Source organism: Chrysemys picta, chromosome 4 (genome assembly GCF_011386835.1).
Source record: "Chrysemys picta bellii isolate R12L10 chromosome 4, ASM1138683v2, whole genome shotgun sequence".
NCBI classification, from domain to species: domain Eukaryota; kingdom Metazoa; phylum Chordata; order Testudines; family Emydidae; genus Chrysemys; species Chrysemys picta.
The window spans coordinates 2,451,201-2,466,223 of NC_088794.1; the positions used below are offsets into that span (position 1 = coordinate 2,451,201).

The following is a 15,023-nucleotide window of genomic DNA, read 5'->3' on the forward strand; positions in this document are numbered from 1 at the left end:
GTCGGGAGTGAGGGGCACTGGCAGAGCTGGGGGAGCCCAGAGCTGGGCTAGCAGGGAGTGACTTTTTGAATGCCCTATGATCTTACTTACCTGAAGATCATTAATTGTGTTTATCGCTTCCTCTGTGAGGCTCAAGTCTAGAGTCTTCCTCTCCGAGAGATCTCTAATTATGAGCTTGTTATAATCCACCACCACCTTGTCCCCCCAGCAGTACACCGGCACCCCGGGCTCCATGCTCTTCTTGCCCGGAAGAAGACCTTTTGGGGTGTCCACGTTGCTGTACAGGCTGCCCATAAGGATCAGGTTCGTGTTGTACTGGATGGGGACCAGGAAGTCGTAGTCGTTGCTGCTGGACTCTGTCCGGACGTGGAGGTGCTGGGCTTGGCTGCCCACCAGGATGGCTTCCCCGGTGAACATCTCCACGTTGCACTCGTGCACCTGAGCCATGATCCTGCCGACCAGCGCTTGCACCAGCTGGCGCTCCCGATCCCTTCTCTGGCAGTCATAGAATCATAGAAGATCAGGGTTGGAAGGGACCTCAGGAGGTATCTAGTGCAACCCCCTGCTCAAAGCAGGACCAATCCCCAACTAAATCATCCCAGCCAGGGCTTTGTCAAGCCGGGCCTTAAAAACCTCTAAGGAAGGAGATTTCACCACCTCCCTAGGTAACGCATTCCAGTGCTTCACCACCCTCCTAGTGAAATAGTGTTTCCTAATATCCAACCTGGACCTCCCCCCACTGCAACTTGAGACCATTGCTCCTTGTTCTGTCATCTGCCACCACTGAGAACAGTCTAGATCCATCCTCTTTGGAACCCCCCTTCAGGTAGTTGAAGGCTGCTATCAAATCCCCCCTCATTCTTCTCTTCTGCAGACTAAACAATCCCAGTTCCCTCAGCCTCTCCTCATAAGTCATGTGCTCCAGCCCCCTAATCATTTTTGTTGCCCTCCGCTGGACTCTTTCCAATTTGTCCACATCCTTTCCTTAGTATGGAGGGGAGAGGGGGGCAACTGGACGCAATACTCCAGATGTGGCCTCACCAGTGCCGAATACAGGGAAATAATCACTTCCCTTGATCTGCTGGAACTGCTCCTACTAATACAGCCCAATATGCCATTAGCCTTCTTGGCAACAACAGCACACTGCTGACTCATATCCAGCTTCTCGTCCACTGTAATTCCCAGGTCCTTTTTTGCAGAACTGCTGTGTAGCCAGTGGGTCCCTAGTCTGTAGCAGTGCATGGGATTCTTCCTTCCTAAGTGCAGGACTCTGCACTTGTCCTTGTTGAACCTCATCAGATTTCTTTTGGCCCAATCCTCTAATTTGTCTAGGTCACTCTGGACCCTATCCCTACCCTACAGTGTACAGCTTAGTGTCATCTGCAAACTTGCTGAGAGTGCAGTCCATCCCATCCTCCAGATCATTAATAAAGACGTTGAACAAAACCGGCCCCAGGACCGACCCTTGGGGCACTCCGCTTGAAACCGGCTGCCAACTAGACATCGAGCCGTTGATCACTACCCGTTGAGCCCGACAATCTAGCCAGCTTTCTATCCACCTTATAGTCCATTCATCCAGACCATACTTTTTTAACTTGCTGGCAAGAATACTGTGGGAGACCGTATCAAAAGCTTTGCTGAAGTCAAGGAATAACACGTCCACTGCTTTCCCCTCATCCACAGACCCAGTTATCTCATCATAGAAGGCAATTAGGTTAGTCAGGCACGACTTGCCCTTGGTGAATCCATGCTGACTGTTCCTGATCACTTTCCTCTCCTCCAAGTGCTTCAGAATTGATTCCTTGAGGACCTGCTCCATGATTTTTCTAGGGACTGAGGTGAGGCTGACTGGCCTGTAGTTCCCCGGATCCTCCTCCTTCCCTTTTTTAAAGATGGGCACTACATTAGCCTTTTTCCAGTCATCCGGGACCTCCCCCGGTCGCCATGAGTTTTCAAAGATAATGGCCAATGGCTCCGCAATCACATCCGCCAACTCCTTTAGCACCCTCGGATGCAGCGCATCCGGCCCCATGGACTTGTGCTCGTCCATGTAGTGGGGTGGCTGCCCCACTCCTGGAGAATTTAGGCTGCAGCAGGCCAGTGGGCCTGCGCAGCCGGGCAGCCAATCAGAGAGGGGTTTACTGAGAGCCAATCAGGGCCGAACTTAGAGCCAGCCAATCAGGGCTAGGCTAGGCCCTATATAAAGGCTGCCCAGAAGAGCAACAGGCAGTCTGTCCTAGGCCTTCGAGAGGGGAAGGTCTGTCTCTTGAGCAGAGACTAGCACCTGGGACAGTGCAGGGCTGGGCAGGGCCTGGGGAGCAGAAGGTAACTCTAGCCCCGTGTCTGCCAGGCTGCAGGCCCTGAGGGGAAGGGTCTAGCCGGTGCGAGGGGCTGAAGGGGAAGCGGCCCAGGGACGTGGACAGACGGAGGGAGAGAAGGAGGGCAGGACAGCTGCCACTAGAGGGTCTCTGGGTTGGGACCCAGAGTTGTGGGCGGGCCTAGGTTCGCCCCCCTTGCAGTACACCCAGCCATTGGCCGTAGGGAGCGGCCATCAAGGACTACGCCGGATCCCTGACAAGAGGGATTAGACTTTGGGGTGTGGTTGGATATGGTGGCTGGGGCGCAGAGAGACTGCTGATCAACACCCCCCCCCCGGAAGGGGTTGTGGCTGGACTAAGGGGGCACTGCCGAAGGGGCAGTGGCCCTGAAGAGGATGCCGCAAGTTGGTGAGCGACGTGGGCTCAGAAGCCAACCAAGGGCAAGACAACGGGTGGGATACCACCCACAGGGGACGCTCCACTGGACTGAGCTAATTCCTGGAGTAACCAGTAGGAGGCGCCGCGGTGGTGAGTCCCAACCCCGTTACAGTCCAGCTTTTCTAAATGGTCCTGAACCTGTTCTTTCTCCACAGAGGGCTGGTCACCTCCTCCCCATGCTTTGCTGCCCAGTGCAGCAGTCTGGGAGCTGACCTTGTGCGTGAAGACAGAGGCAAAAAAAGCATTGAGTACATTAGCTTTTTCCACATCCTCGGTCACTAGGTTGCCTCCCTCATTCAGTAAGGGGCCCACACTTTCCCTGACCACCTTCTTGTTGCTAACATACCTGTAGAAACCCTTCTTGTTACTCTTAACATCCCTTGCTCGCTGCAACTCCAGTCATGCCTTGGTCTTCCTGATTTCACTCCTGCATGCCTGAGCAATGTTTTTATACTCCTCCCTAGTCATCTGTCCAAGTTTCCACTTCTTGTAAGCTTCCTTTTTGTGTTTAAGCTCTCTGAAGATTTCACTGTTTAGCCAAGCTGGTCGCCTGCCATATTTACTATTCTTTCTACACATCAGGATGGTTTGTTCCTGCAACCTCAATAAGGCTTCTTTAAAATACAGCCAGATCTCCTGGACATATTAGCCTCCCAGGGGATCCTGTCCATCAGTTTGCTGAGGGAATCAAAGTCTGCTTTGCTGAAGTCCAGGGTCCATATTCTGCTGCTCTCCTTTCTTCCCTGTGTCATGATCCTGAACTCGACCATCTCATGGTCACTGCTGCCCAGGTTGCCACCCACTTCTACTTCCCCTACTAATTCTTCCCTGTTTGTGAGCAGCGGGTCTAGAAGAGCTTTGCCCCTAGTTGGTTCCTCCAGCACTCGCACTAGGAAGCTGTCACCAACACTCTGCAAAAACTTCCTGGATTGTCTGTGCACCGCTGTATTGCTCTCCCAGCAGATATCGGGGTTGACTCCCTTTGCTCAGGATACACATGGTCCCACAAGCACTTTAGGGACTCCTGGACAAGTGTATGGGCTTGTCTATACTTACGCGCTGGTTCGGCGGCAGGCAATCGAACTTCTGGGTTCGATTTATCGCGTCTTGTCTGGACGCGATAAATCGAACTCAGAAGTGCTCCCCGTCGACTCCGGTAATCCTGCTCGCCGCGAGGAGTACGCGGAGTCGACGGGGGAGCCTGCCTGCCGGGTGTGGACCGCGGTAAGTTCGAACTAAGGTACGTCGACTTCAGCTACGTTATTCACGTAGCTGAAGTTGCGTACCTTAGTTCGATTTGGGGGTTTAGTGTAGACCAAGCCTATGAAACTCAGAGTGCTCCTCTTCCATTTCCCAGGGCTCTCGTGTCTCACTCTGGGATTCGCCAGCCATCCCGCGGGGCACAGATGGCTCCTGGCAGGGGTGAGCCCTCATCAGCCACTGGGAAAACTCTAGTAGTTCAGCTCTGCATTTCTCCTATAAAGGCACCTCCTCCTGTCCTGGCTGTTTCCTGCCCATAGCTGAGCCACATAGGGGAGCAGGGAGGCTGTTTGCAGGGGGACTAGGCCAATTATTTGTACCAGAAGGACCTTTGGCATCTGACTTACCGGAAATGACACCACCACAATAATACAATAGCAAAAGCATGAGTCATTAGGAGACAAATTCCACTTCTTTCAGATTCACAGATTCTAAGACCTGAAGGGACCCCTGAGATCATCTGCTGAAACGTCCTGTATAACACAGGCAAGGAGATTCCCCTGAATTAATCCTTGTTTGAACTAAACCCCAGTTCATATTGGCAGGCTAGCTGGAGCGGCTCAAGAGCGTGAGTGCCAACCTCAGGGCAGACTGCTAAGAAGCAGGGCACAAACCAAAAATTTCACCAACTAGTTATCAAGAGTAAACTCCTCTGGCACGATACCAGCCTTAACACAGAGTGACAGACAGTCCCCTGGGATACTCTGATCTATCTTGCACCTACACACGCCTGCCTTTGTGACAGATGGTCCCTTACACCAAAAATCACAATAATATTCAGGTTCCTCCTGAGCCCAAAGGACCGGTCGCTTACCCCAGGTCAATTACACCCTCGATCTTATACCAAAGACAAGACGCTTGTAGCAAATCCTATAATAAATTATCTAAAGATTTACTAACTAAGAAAAAGAAATGAGAAGTTATTTACGAGGTTAAAGCAGGTAACACACACACACACACACACACACACACACACACACACACACGAATTACAGCCTTAGGTTCCAAAAGATGGTAGAAGCTTCTATAATGAGCAAGCTCTATACGTCCCTTACGGCTAGCCCTGGCCACACACTGGGGATCTTTTGCTTATGCTTAGCGACCCTGGCCCCTCAGGGACTAGGCAGCACAAACAAAAAAAAAAGTTTCTCCTTGTCAGGGGATTTTTATTTCCTTCCTCCCAGAGTTCAAGTGGATGGGACGAGTTTATCCACAGGTCTTCTCTTCATGGCAGGGGTGGTGGAGGGGATGGAATGCAATTAATAAAGTCTTTGTTCTTTAAGGTTTAACAATAGCTCATTTGATTTCAATGAGCCTTCTTGGTGGGCGGGGCCCTAACACTTTCTTTAAGAACCCAGCATTGTACATTAATTAATGCTTCTTTCCTGTTTGATGATTTACACAATTACAGAGGATTACAATACAAACACTTCCTGCCACCTTATAACATGGGGTACAGATGGTATAAGTGAGATTAATACAAAATTTTAATACTTGAAATGCTAGTAAACAAACACAACTATGACATAGTTGGCATCACAGAGACCTGGTGGGATAATACGCATGACTGGAATATTGGTATAGAAGGGTACAGCTTGCTCAGGAAGGATAGACAGGAAAAAGGGGGAGGAGGTGTTGCCTTGTATATTAAGAATGTACACACTTGGACTGAGGTTGAGATGGAAATAGGAGACAGACTTGTTGAAAGTCTCTGGGTAAGGATAAAAGGGGTAAAAAACAAGGGTGATGTCATGGTAAGGGTCTACTACAGACCACCAAATAAGGAAGACGAGGTGAATGAGGCTTTTTTTAAACAACTAACAAAATCATCCAAAGCACAGGACTTGGTGGTGATGGGGGACTTCAACTACCCAGACATCTGTTGGGAAATAACACAGCAGGGCACAGATTATCCAACAAGTTCTTGGAATGTATTGGAGACCATTTTTTATTTCAGAAGGTGGAGACAACTACTAAGGGGAGGCTGTTCTAGATTTGCTTTTGATAAATAGGGAGGAACTGGGTGAGCATTTGAAAGTGGAAGGCAGCTTGGGTGAAAGTGATCATGGAATGGTAGAGTTCATGATTCTAAGGAATGGTAGGAGGGAGAACAGCAAAATAAAGACAATGGATGTCAAGAAGGTAGACTTTAGCAAACTTAGGGAGTTGGTCGGTAAGATCCCATGGGAAGCAAGTCTAAGGGGAAAAACAGTTCTTGAGAGTTTGCAGTTTTTCAAAGAGGCATTATTACAGGTCCAAGAGCAAACTATTCCACTGCGTAGGAAAGATAGGAATTATGGCAAGAGAGCAACCTGGAGATCTTAACCAGGAGATCTTCAGTGATCTAAAAATCAAAAAAGAATACTACAAAAAGTGGAAACTAGGTGAAATTACAAAGGATGAATATAAACAAATAACACAAGTATGCAGGGGCAAAATAGGAAAGGCCAAGGCACAAAACGAGATCAAACTAGCTAGAGACATAAAGGATAACAAGAAAACATTCTACAAATATATCAGAAGCAAGAGAAAGACCTAGGACAGGGTGGGCCCGCTATTCAATCAAGAGGGAGAAATAATACCAGAAAATGTGGAAATGGCAGAGATGCTTAATGATTTCTTTGTTTCAGTTTTCACCAAGAAGGTTGGTGGCAATTAGACACCTAACATAGAGAATTGAAAATGCGGTAGATTCAGAGGCTAAAATAGGACAAGAACAAGTTAAAAATTACTTAGACAAATTAGATGTCTTCAAAGCGGGACAATCAGTGTTTTATCTTATTTGCCTATACACAAATGCAAGAAGCCTGGGAAACAAGCAGGGAGAACTGGAAGTCCTGGCACAGTCAGGGAACTATGATGCGATTGGAATAACAAAGACTTGGTGGGATAACTCACATGACTGGAGTACTGTCATGGATGGATATAAACTGTTCAGGAAGGACAGGCAGGGCAGAAAAGGTGGGGGAGTTGCGTTGTATGTAAGAGAGGAGTATGACTGCTCAGAGCTCCGATAGGAAACTGCAGAAAAACCTGAGAGTCTCTGGATAAAGTTTAGAAGTGTGAGCAACAAGGGTGATGTTGTGGTTGGAGTCTACTATAGACCACCAGACCAGGGGGATGAGGTGGACGAGGCTTTCTTCTGGCAACTAGCAGAAGTTACTAGATCGCAGGCCCTGGTTCCCATGGGAGACTTTAATCACCCTGATATCTGCTGGAAGAGCAATACAGCAATCCAGGAAGTTTTTGGAAAGTGTAGGGGACAATTTCCTGGTGCAAGTGCTGGAGGAACCAACTAGGGGCAGAGCTCTTCTTGACCTGCTGCTCACAAACAGGGAAGAATTAGTAGGGAAGCAAAAGTGGATGGGAAACTGGGAGGCAGTGACCATGAGATGGTCGAGTTCAGGATCCTGACACAAGGAAGAAGGAGAGCAGCAGAATACGGACCCTGGACTTCAGAAAAGCAGACTTTGACTTCCCTCAGGGAACAGATGGGCAGGATCCCCTGGGAGAATAACATGAGGGGGAAAGGAGTCCAGGAGAGCTGGCTGTATCTTGAAGAATCCTTATTGCGGTTGCAGGAACAAACCATCCTGATGTGTAGAAAGAATAGTAAATATGGCAGGCGACCAGCTTGGCTAAACAGTGAAATCCTTGCTGATCTTAAACGCAAAAAAAGCAGCTTACAAGAAGTGGAAGATTGGACAAATGACCAGGGAGGAGTATAAAAGTATTGCTCAGGCGTGCAGGAGTGAAATCAGGAAGGCCAAATCACACTTGGAGTTGCAGCGAGCAAGAGATGTTAAGAGTAACAAGAAGGGTTTCTTCAGGTGTGTTAGCAACAAGAAGAAAGTCAAGGAAAGTGTGGGCCCCTTACTGAATGAGGGAGGCAACCTAGTGACAGAGGATGTGGAAAAGCTAATGTACTCAATGATTTTTTTGCCTCTGTCTTCACGAACAAGGTCAGCTCCCAGATTGCTGCACTGGGCAGCAAAGCATGGGGAGGAGGTGACCAGCCCTCTGTGGAGAAAGAAGTGGTTTGGGACTATTTAGAAAAACTGGACGTGCACAAGTCCATGGGGCCGGAGGCGCTGCATCCGAGGGGGCTAAAGGAGTTGGCGGGTGAGATTGCAGAGCCATTAGCCATTATCTTTGAAAACTCATGGCGATCGGGGGAGGTCCCAGATGACTGGAAAAAGGCTAATGTAGTGCCCATCTTTAAAAAAGGGAAGGAGGAGGATCCGGGGAACTACAGGCCAATCAGCCTCACCTCAGTCCCTGGAAAAATCATGGAGCAGGTCCTCAAGGAATCAATTCTGAAGCACTTAGAGGAGAGGAAAGTGATCAGGAACAGTCAGCATGGATTCACCAAGGGCAAGTCATGCTTGACTAACCTAATTGCCTTCTATGATGAGATAACTGGCTCTGTGGATGAGGGGAAAGCAGTGGACGTGTTATTCCTTGACTTTAGCAAAGCTTTTGATACGGTCTCCCACAGTATTCTTGCTGGCAAGTTAAAGAAGTATGGGCTGGATGAATGGACTGTAAGGTGGATAGAAAGCTGGCTAGATTGTCGGGCTCAATGGGTAGTGATCAACGGCTCCATGTCTAGTTGGCAGCCAGTTTCAAGCAGAGTGCCCCAAGGGTCGGTCCTGGGGCCGGTTTTGTTTAATATCTTCATTAATGATCTGGAGGATGGCGTGGACTGCACCCTCAGCAAGTTTGCAGATGACACTAAACTGGGAGGAGTGGTAGATACGCTGGAGGGTAGGGATAGGAAACAGAGGGATGTAGACAAATTAGAGGATTGGGCCAAAAGAAACCTGATGAGGTTCAACAAGGACAAGTGCAGCGTTCTGCACTTAGGATGGAAGAATCCCATTCACTGCTACAGACTAGGGACCGAGTGGCTAGGCAGCAGTTCTGCAGAAAAGGACCTAGGGGTCACAGTGGACGAGAAGCTGGATATGAGTCAACAGTGTGCCCTTGTTGCCAAGAAGGCTAACAGCATTTTGGACTGTATAAATAGGGGAATTGCCAGCAGATCGAGGGACGTGATCATTCCCCTTTATTCGACATTGGTGAGGCCTCATCTGTGTCCAGTTTTGGGCCCCACACTACAAGAAGGATGTGGAAAAATTGGAAAGAGTCCAGCGGAGGGCAACAAAAATGATTAGGGGTCTGGAGCACATGACTTATGAGGAGAGGCTGAGGGAACTGGGATTGTTTAGTCTGCAGAAGAGAAGAGTGAGGGGGGATTTGATAGCTGCTTTCAACAACCTGAAAGGGGGTTCCAATGAGGATGGATCTAGACTGTTCTCAGTGGTACCAGAAGACAGAACAGGAGTAATGGTCTCAAGTTGCAGTGGGGGAGGTCTAGGTTGGATATTAGGAAAAACTTTTTCACTAGGAGGGTGGTGAAGCACTGGAATGGGTTCCCTAGGGAGGTGGTGGAATCTCCTTCCTTAGGAGTTTTTAAGGCCTGGCTTGACAAAGCCCTGGCTGGGATGATTTAATTGGGATTAGGTCCTGCTTTGAGCAGGGGGTTGGACTAGACGACCTCCTGAGGTCCCTTCCAACCCTGATATTCTATGATTATGATTCTATGATTAAGTCACCAGGGCCTGATGAAATGCATCTTAGAATATTCAAGGAGCTGACTGAGGAGATATCTGAGACATTAGCTATTATCTTTTAAAGGTCATGGAAGACAGGAGAGATTCCAGAAGACTGGAAAAGAACAAATCTAGTGCCCATCTATAAAAAGGGAAATAATGACAACCCGGGGAGTTACAGACCAGTCACCTTAACTTCTGTACCAGTAAAGATAATGGAGCAACTAATTAAGCAATCAATTTGCAAACACCTAAAAGATAATAAGGTGATAAGTAACAGTTAGCCTGGATTTATCAAAAACAAATCATGTCAATCCAAGCTGATAGCTTTCTTTGACAGGGTAACAAGCCTTGTGGATGGAGGGAAGCGGTAGATGTGGTATATCTTGACTTTAGTAAAGCTTTCGATACTGTCTCGCATGACCTTCTCATAAACAAACTAGGGAAATACAACCTAGATGGAGCTACCACAAGGTGGGTGCATAACTGGTTGGAAAATTGTTCCCAGAGAGTAGTTATCAGTGGATCACAGTCATACTGGAAAGGCATATCGATTGGGGTCCCGCAGGCCGGGCTGAATTAATGCAGGGGCTTTAGGGGCTGCAGCCCAGGGCCTCCAGCTAAGGGGGCCCTGCAAAAATAAATCCATAATTTATACATGAAAAATATATATTAAAAAAGTGTCTTTTTGCTTCACTTATCAATTTTCTACAATTCTTAGCCCGATTTATATGCATTACTATCACCTTCCCCTTTCTTCCATCTGTTTATAAACTGTGTTTATATTTATGTATTTTAATAGGTGCTTTAACTTCCCCACTAAGCCAGGTGGTTGTTCTTTTTAAACCAGTGCAGACTTTTCTCAATTGTGGGAATGCATAAGCCTGCTGGTCTTAAACCATTCCCAATTTTCAGTCACATTTTTCTGATTGAATTCTTCCCCACACCTGATTTGGCCTGTAATTGTTTTTAGCTTTGTAAGGTTCCATCTGAGTAAGTTTGCCGATTTCAGAGCGCTGAGAAGAATCATCCTGGAAACAGAACAGTCTTCTCAATCTTAACTGTAGCAGAGCTCCTGCTCTGCTGTAATATGGTATGAAATTAATCATCCGCTAGAGTTTTGCTGTATCCAGATCCCCAGCACAGAATGATGCTGGCAGAGGTGTGAAGTGGCCCATTCATCTCAAAGAGATGGTTTTAGCTGAATGAGAACAACCCAAGGAGATGATACAGCCTGAAACATCTGAGATGTGTGAACTGCTCCACTCCCTTCAGTGGTGTTCCCCTCCCCAGTGCAGGAGAGCCTGTGATGTGGGTCAAGTTGCCCATTCTCAGCTCCCCACCCTAGTCTCAGCAGTTTGTTCTGGCTGCATGCTCCCAGCAGGCCAGTTCTCGGCTCCCCCCCAGCCCCCAGAAGGGCAGGGCTTCCCCACATCCTGGCTCACATGGGGAGAAAGGAGAGGGTCTCAGACCTCCCCCCAGAAAGGGCAAGATCCCTGCATAATCCAGGTCCCACGTGGGGGGCTTTGAGAGGGGCAGAGTTAAGGGTGTCTGACTTCACATTTCCTGGTTTCTGGAGGTTTAAATTCAGCCACTCCCCATGTTCGCGAAGGACATGAGGCACCACTGAGCTACCTTAACTCTGCCTTCACCAAGTTTCTTGGACAGCGAGTCATTTTTAATGAAGGCTGAGATTCCGACATCATCACATGACTCCAGGAGCCAGAGATCTAGGCAGGGGCCTAGATTGAATCTGCCGTCATCTAGCAAACTGGAATTGGAGCAGTGGGAGGGAAGAAGCAAGAGACCAACATTAGCGAGGCAGCTGAGTCTCTTAGCTGAGGGCATTGCTGATTCACCTGCCCAGGGGTGTGCTGTTACTTCAACCCTATAAAATAAAGCACTTACCTTATGCTCAGTTTCCTCTTCAGTAGTTTTCTTTTCCAAGTTTTTCTCAGCCTGTGAATTTGTTTTTCTGTTTCGAACTTCGCTATTCCCAGAGCTGGATACACTTAGGTGAGAGGAAGGTTTAGGGTTAGGGTTAGGTTTCGGAGGAGATGGTTTAGCTTCTGGAGGTGGCTGGGAGTGATGAGTTGGATAACTTTGGCTGTTTGTGGACATCTTGAATTCACGTCCCGTTGGCGCGGCGGTCAGAGGAACAGAGGAATTCCACTAGCAAAAGTAAAAAGATGTTTTTTCAGTGTCTTTAGTGTTTTATTCTCATGGAAGACTCTGCAATTGGGCAGACACAGTTTCTTCTTCCCTCTGTGGCAGGGGGACCAGATTTTCACAGTGAAAACCAGGGCTGTTCGCCACATAGGAAGAGGACAGATTTATCGGGGTCAGAGAGCTCTGACCGGGGCTGCGTTCACACTGACACACTGCCCGGAAAATAGGGTGACCAGACGTCCTGATTTTATCAGGACTGTCCCAACGTTTACTTGTTTGCCCCATGTCCCGACCGATGTTGTCCAGATATTTTGCCCTCCGCTCTGGTGCACAGGTGGAGCCCGGAGGGGGCTCGTGCCTGCCCTGCCCCAACTCCGTCCCCTCCTTCCCCCATTGGATCCCTTCCCAAATCCCCGCCCTGGCCCCGCCTCTTCCCCAAGCACGCCACATTTCTCCTCCTCACCCCTCCCTCCCAGGCTTGTGCTGATCAGCTGTATGGCGGCGCAAGCACTGGAGGGAGAGGGGAGGTGGAGACGGAGTGGAGGCAAGCTGGGGCGGGGGGAGGCGTGGAGCTGCCAGCTTGTTTCCTATGCTCTGGCGGCTCCGCTCCCCGCACCCGCGTCCTGATATTTCACCTCTGTCATCTGGTCACCCTACCGGAAAAATTTCAATCCGGAGACAGAAGCCGAGACATTAGGGAACAAGGAGGCACCAGACACAGAGACAGAAGCCCTGGGAGATTAGCCCTGAGAAAAGCCTAGAGAGCTTTGGGAGCTTCCATCCAGGCTGTGAGCATCGAAACCGTCCCTTGTTTGTCCCTCCAGTGCTGAAGGAAACAGGATTTCATGTGTATTTTTGATAAACAAACAGAACAGAATGAAAGACACACCTGACTCCTCCTAATGGAAACAACTTGCAGGGCTCCAAACTTTGACAAGCCCCTTGAGTCCAAACGGTTAACAGCATTGTGCAGTACCAGACAGACTTTTCTAACAGACTGGGGAAATGGGTCATGATTGAGGGGCACCGGCAGGTCTGGGGGGAGCCCAGAGCTGGGATAGCAAGAGCTGTGGGTCGGGAGTGAGGGGCACTGGCAGAGCTGGGGGGAGGCAGGGCTGGGCTGGCAGGGGCTGCGGGTCGGGAGTGAGGGGCACCGGCAGAGCTGAGGGGGGCAGGGCTGGGCTGGCAGGGGCTGCGGGTCGGGAGTGAGGGGCACCGGCAGAGCTGGGGGGAGGCAGGGCTGGGCTGGCAGGGGCTGTGGGTCGGGAGTGAGGGGCACCGGCAGAGCTGGGGGGGGGCAGGGCTGGGCTAGCAGGGGCTGTGGGTCGGGAGTGAGGGGCACCGGCAGAGCTGGGGGGGGCAGGGCTGGGCTAGCAGGGGCTGTGGGTCGGGAGTGAGGGGCACCGGCAGAGCTGGGGGGGGCAGGGCTGGGCTGGCAGGGGCTGCGGGTCGGGAGTGAGGGGCACTGGCAGAGCTGGGGGGAGGCAGGGCTGGGCTGGCAGGGGCTGTGGGTCGGGAGTGAGGGGCACCGGCAGAGCTGGGGGGGGGCAGGGCTGGGCTAGCAGGGGCTGCGGGTCGGGAGTGAGGGGCACCGGCAGAGCTGGGGGGGGCAGGGCTGGGCTAGCAGGGGCTGTGGGTCGGGAATGAGGGGCACCGGCAGAGCTGGGGGGGGGGCAGGGCTGGGCTAACAGGGGCTGTGGGTCGGGAATGAGGGGCATTGTTTAGGGTAATAGCACAGAGAGTACACTTATAAAAGTTTGTGGATGATAATGGGAGGGGTTGCGAGTGCTTTGGAGGATAGGATTAAAATTCAAAATGATCTGGACAAACTGGAGAAATGGTCTGAAGTCAATAGGATAAAATTCAATCAGGACAAATGCAAAGTACTGCACTTAGGCAGGAACAATCAGTTGCACACACACAATGGGCAATGACGGCCTAGGAAGGAGCACTGCGGATCTGGGGGTCAGAGTGGATAACAAACTAAATATGAGTCAACAGTGTGATGCTGTTCCAAAAAAAGCAAACATGATTCTGGGATGTCTTAGCAGGTGTGTTGTAAGAAAGACACGTGAAGTAATTCTTATGCTCTACTCTGCGCTGATTATGCCTCAACTGGACTATTGATAAAAGCGATTGATTAAAAACATGAGCTATGAGGGAAGATTGAAAACACTGGGTGTGTTTAGTCTGGAGAAGAGAAGGCCGAGAGGGGACATGAGAACAGTTTTCAAGGACCTAAAAGGTTGTTACAAGGAGGTGGGAGAAAATTTGTTCTTAACCTCTGAGGACAGGACAAGAAGCGAGGGGCTTAAATTGCAGCAAGGGAGGCTTAGGTTAAACATTAGAAAAAACTTCTTAACTGTCAGGGTGGTTAACACTGGAATAAATTGCCCAGGGAGGCTGTGGAATCTCTGTCATTGGGGATTCTTAAGAGCAGGTTAGACAAACACCTGTCAGGGATGGGCCAGATAATACTTAGTCCTGCCATGAGAGCAGGGGCCTGGACTGGATGACCTCTCGAGGTCACTTCCAGTTCTATGATTCCCAGGTCCTATTGCCAGCTCCAGGGGGCAGAGTTAGGGCTGTGTTTGGCGTTTACCTGAACTTTGTTTTCCTGGTTTGCACAAGTGTGATTGTTGTTGAACTCTACATTCGGGAAAGGCACAAGGTGTTCCAGGGCAATCTTAATTCTGGACAGGTCTACATTTAAAATGCTGCGTCGGCGCCACTGCACCGCTGTAGCACTTAAGTGAAGATGCTCCTATGCTGACGGGAGAGAGCTCTCCCATCGGTGTAGTTAATCCATGTCCCCGAGAGGCAGTAGCTATGTTGAGGGGAGGAGCCCTCCCATTGACATAGCACTGTCCACACGGGGGTTAAGGTCGGTGTAACTACATCGCTCCGGGGGTGGATTTTTCACACCCCTGAGCGACACAGTTATAACAACTGACATAGGTCTGCAGTTTAGACCCGGCCTCTGCATTAGTGGAGATTTTTGTCAGTGAATTACAGTTGGAATGGAAAGTGTTTCGTCATTGTCATATGATTGACCACATTATCTGCTTTCCACCCACAAATAGAAGAGGGGGTTACTTACCCAGAACTGGAGGTTCTCCGAGATGTGTGGTCCCTATTTGGATTCCCAATGTGGGCGTGCGTGTGCACCATGCGCTGGAGCCGGGAGGTTTTCATAGCAGTTTATCCGCATGTGCATCGTGTG

At 49.7% G+C, this 15,023-nt stretch overlaps 1 protein-coding gene across 2 annotated transcripts in view; it reads right to left on the reverse strand.

The window, feature by feature from the left end:
- LOC101939531 (uncharacterized) overlaps positions 1–15,023 on the reverse strand; it is a 50,632-nt gene that overhangs the window by 21,174 nt on the left and 14,435 nt on the right. Inside the window, exons 11-12 of one of the 2 annotated variants that reach the window (XM_065591134.1) lie at positions 11,540–11,803; positions 91–495 (exon numbers count right to left, since the gene is read on the reverse strand). In XM_065591134.1, coding sequence (XP_065447206.1) covers positions 91–495; positions 11,540–11,803 — 669 coding nt within the window. The remainder of the gene's footprint in view (positions 1–90; positions 496–11,539; positions 11,804–15,023) is intronic. The other variant, XM_065591133.1, reaches the window with a different exon arrangement.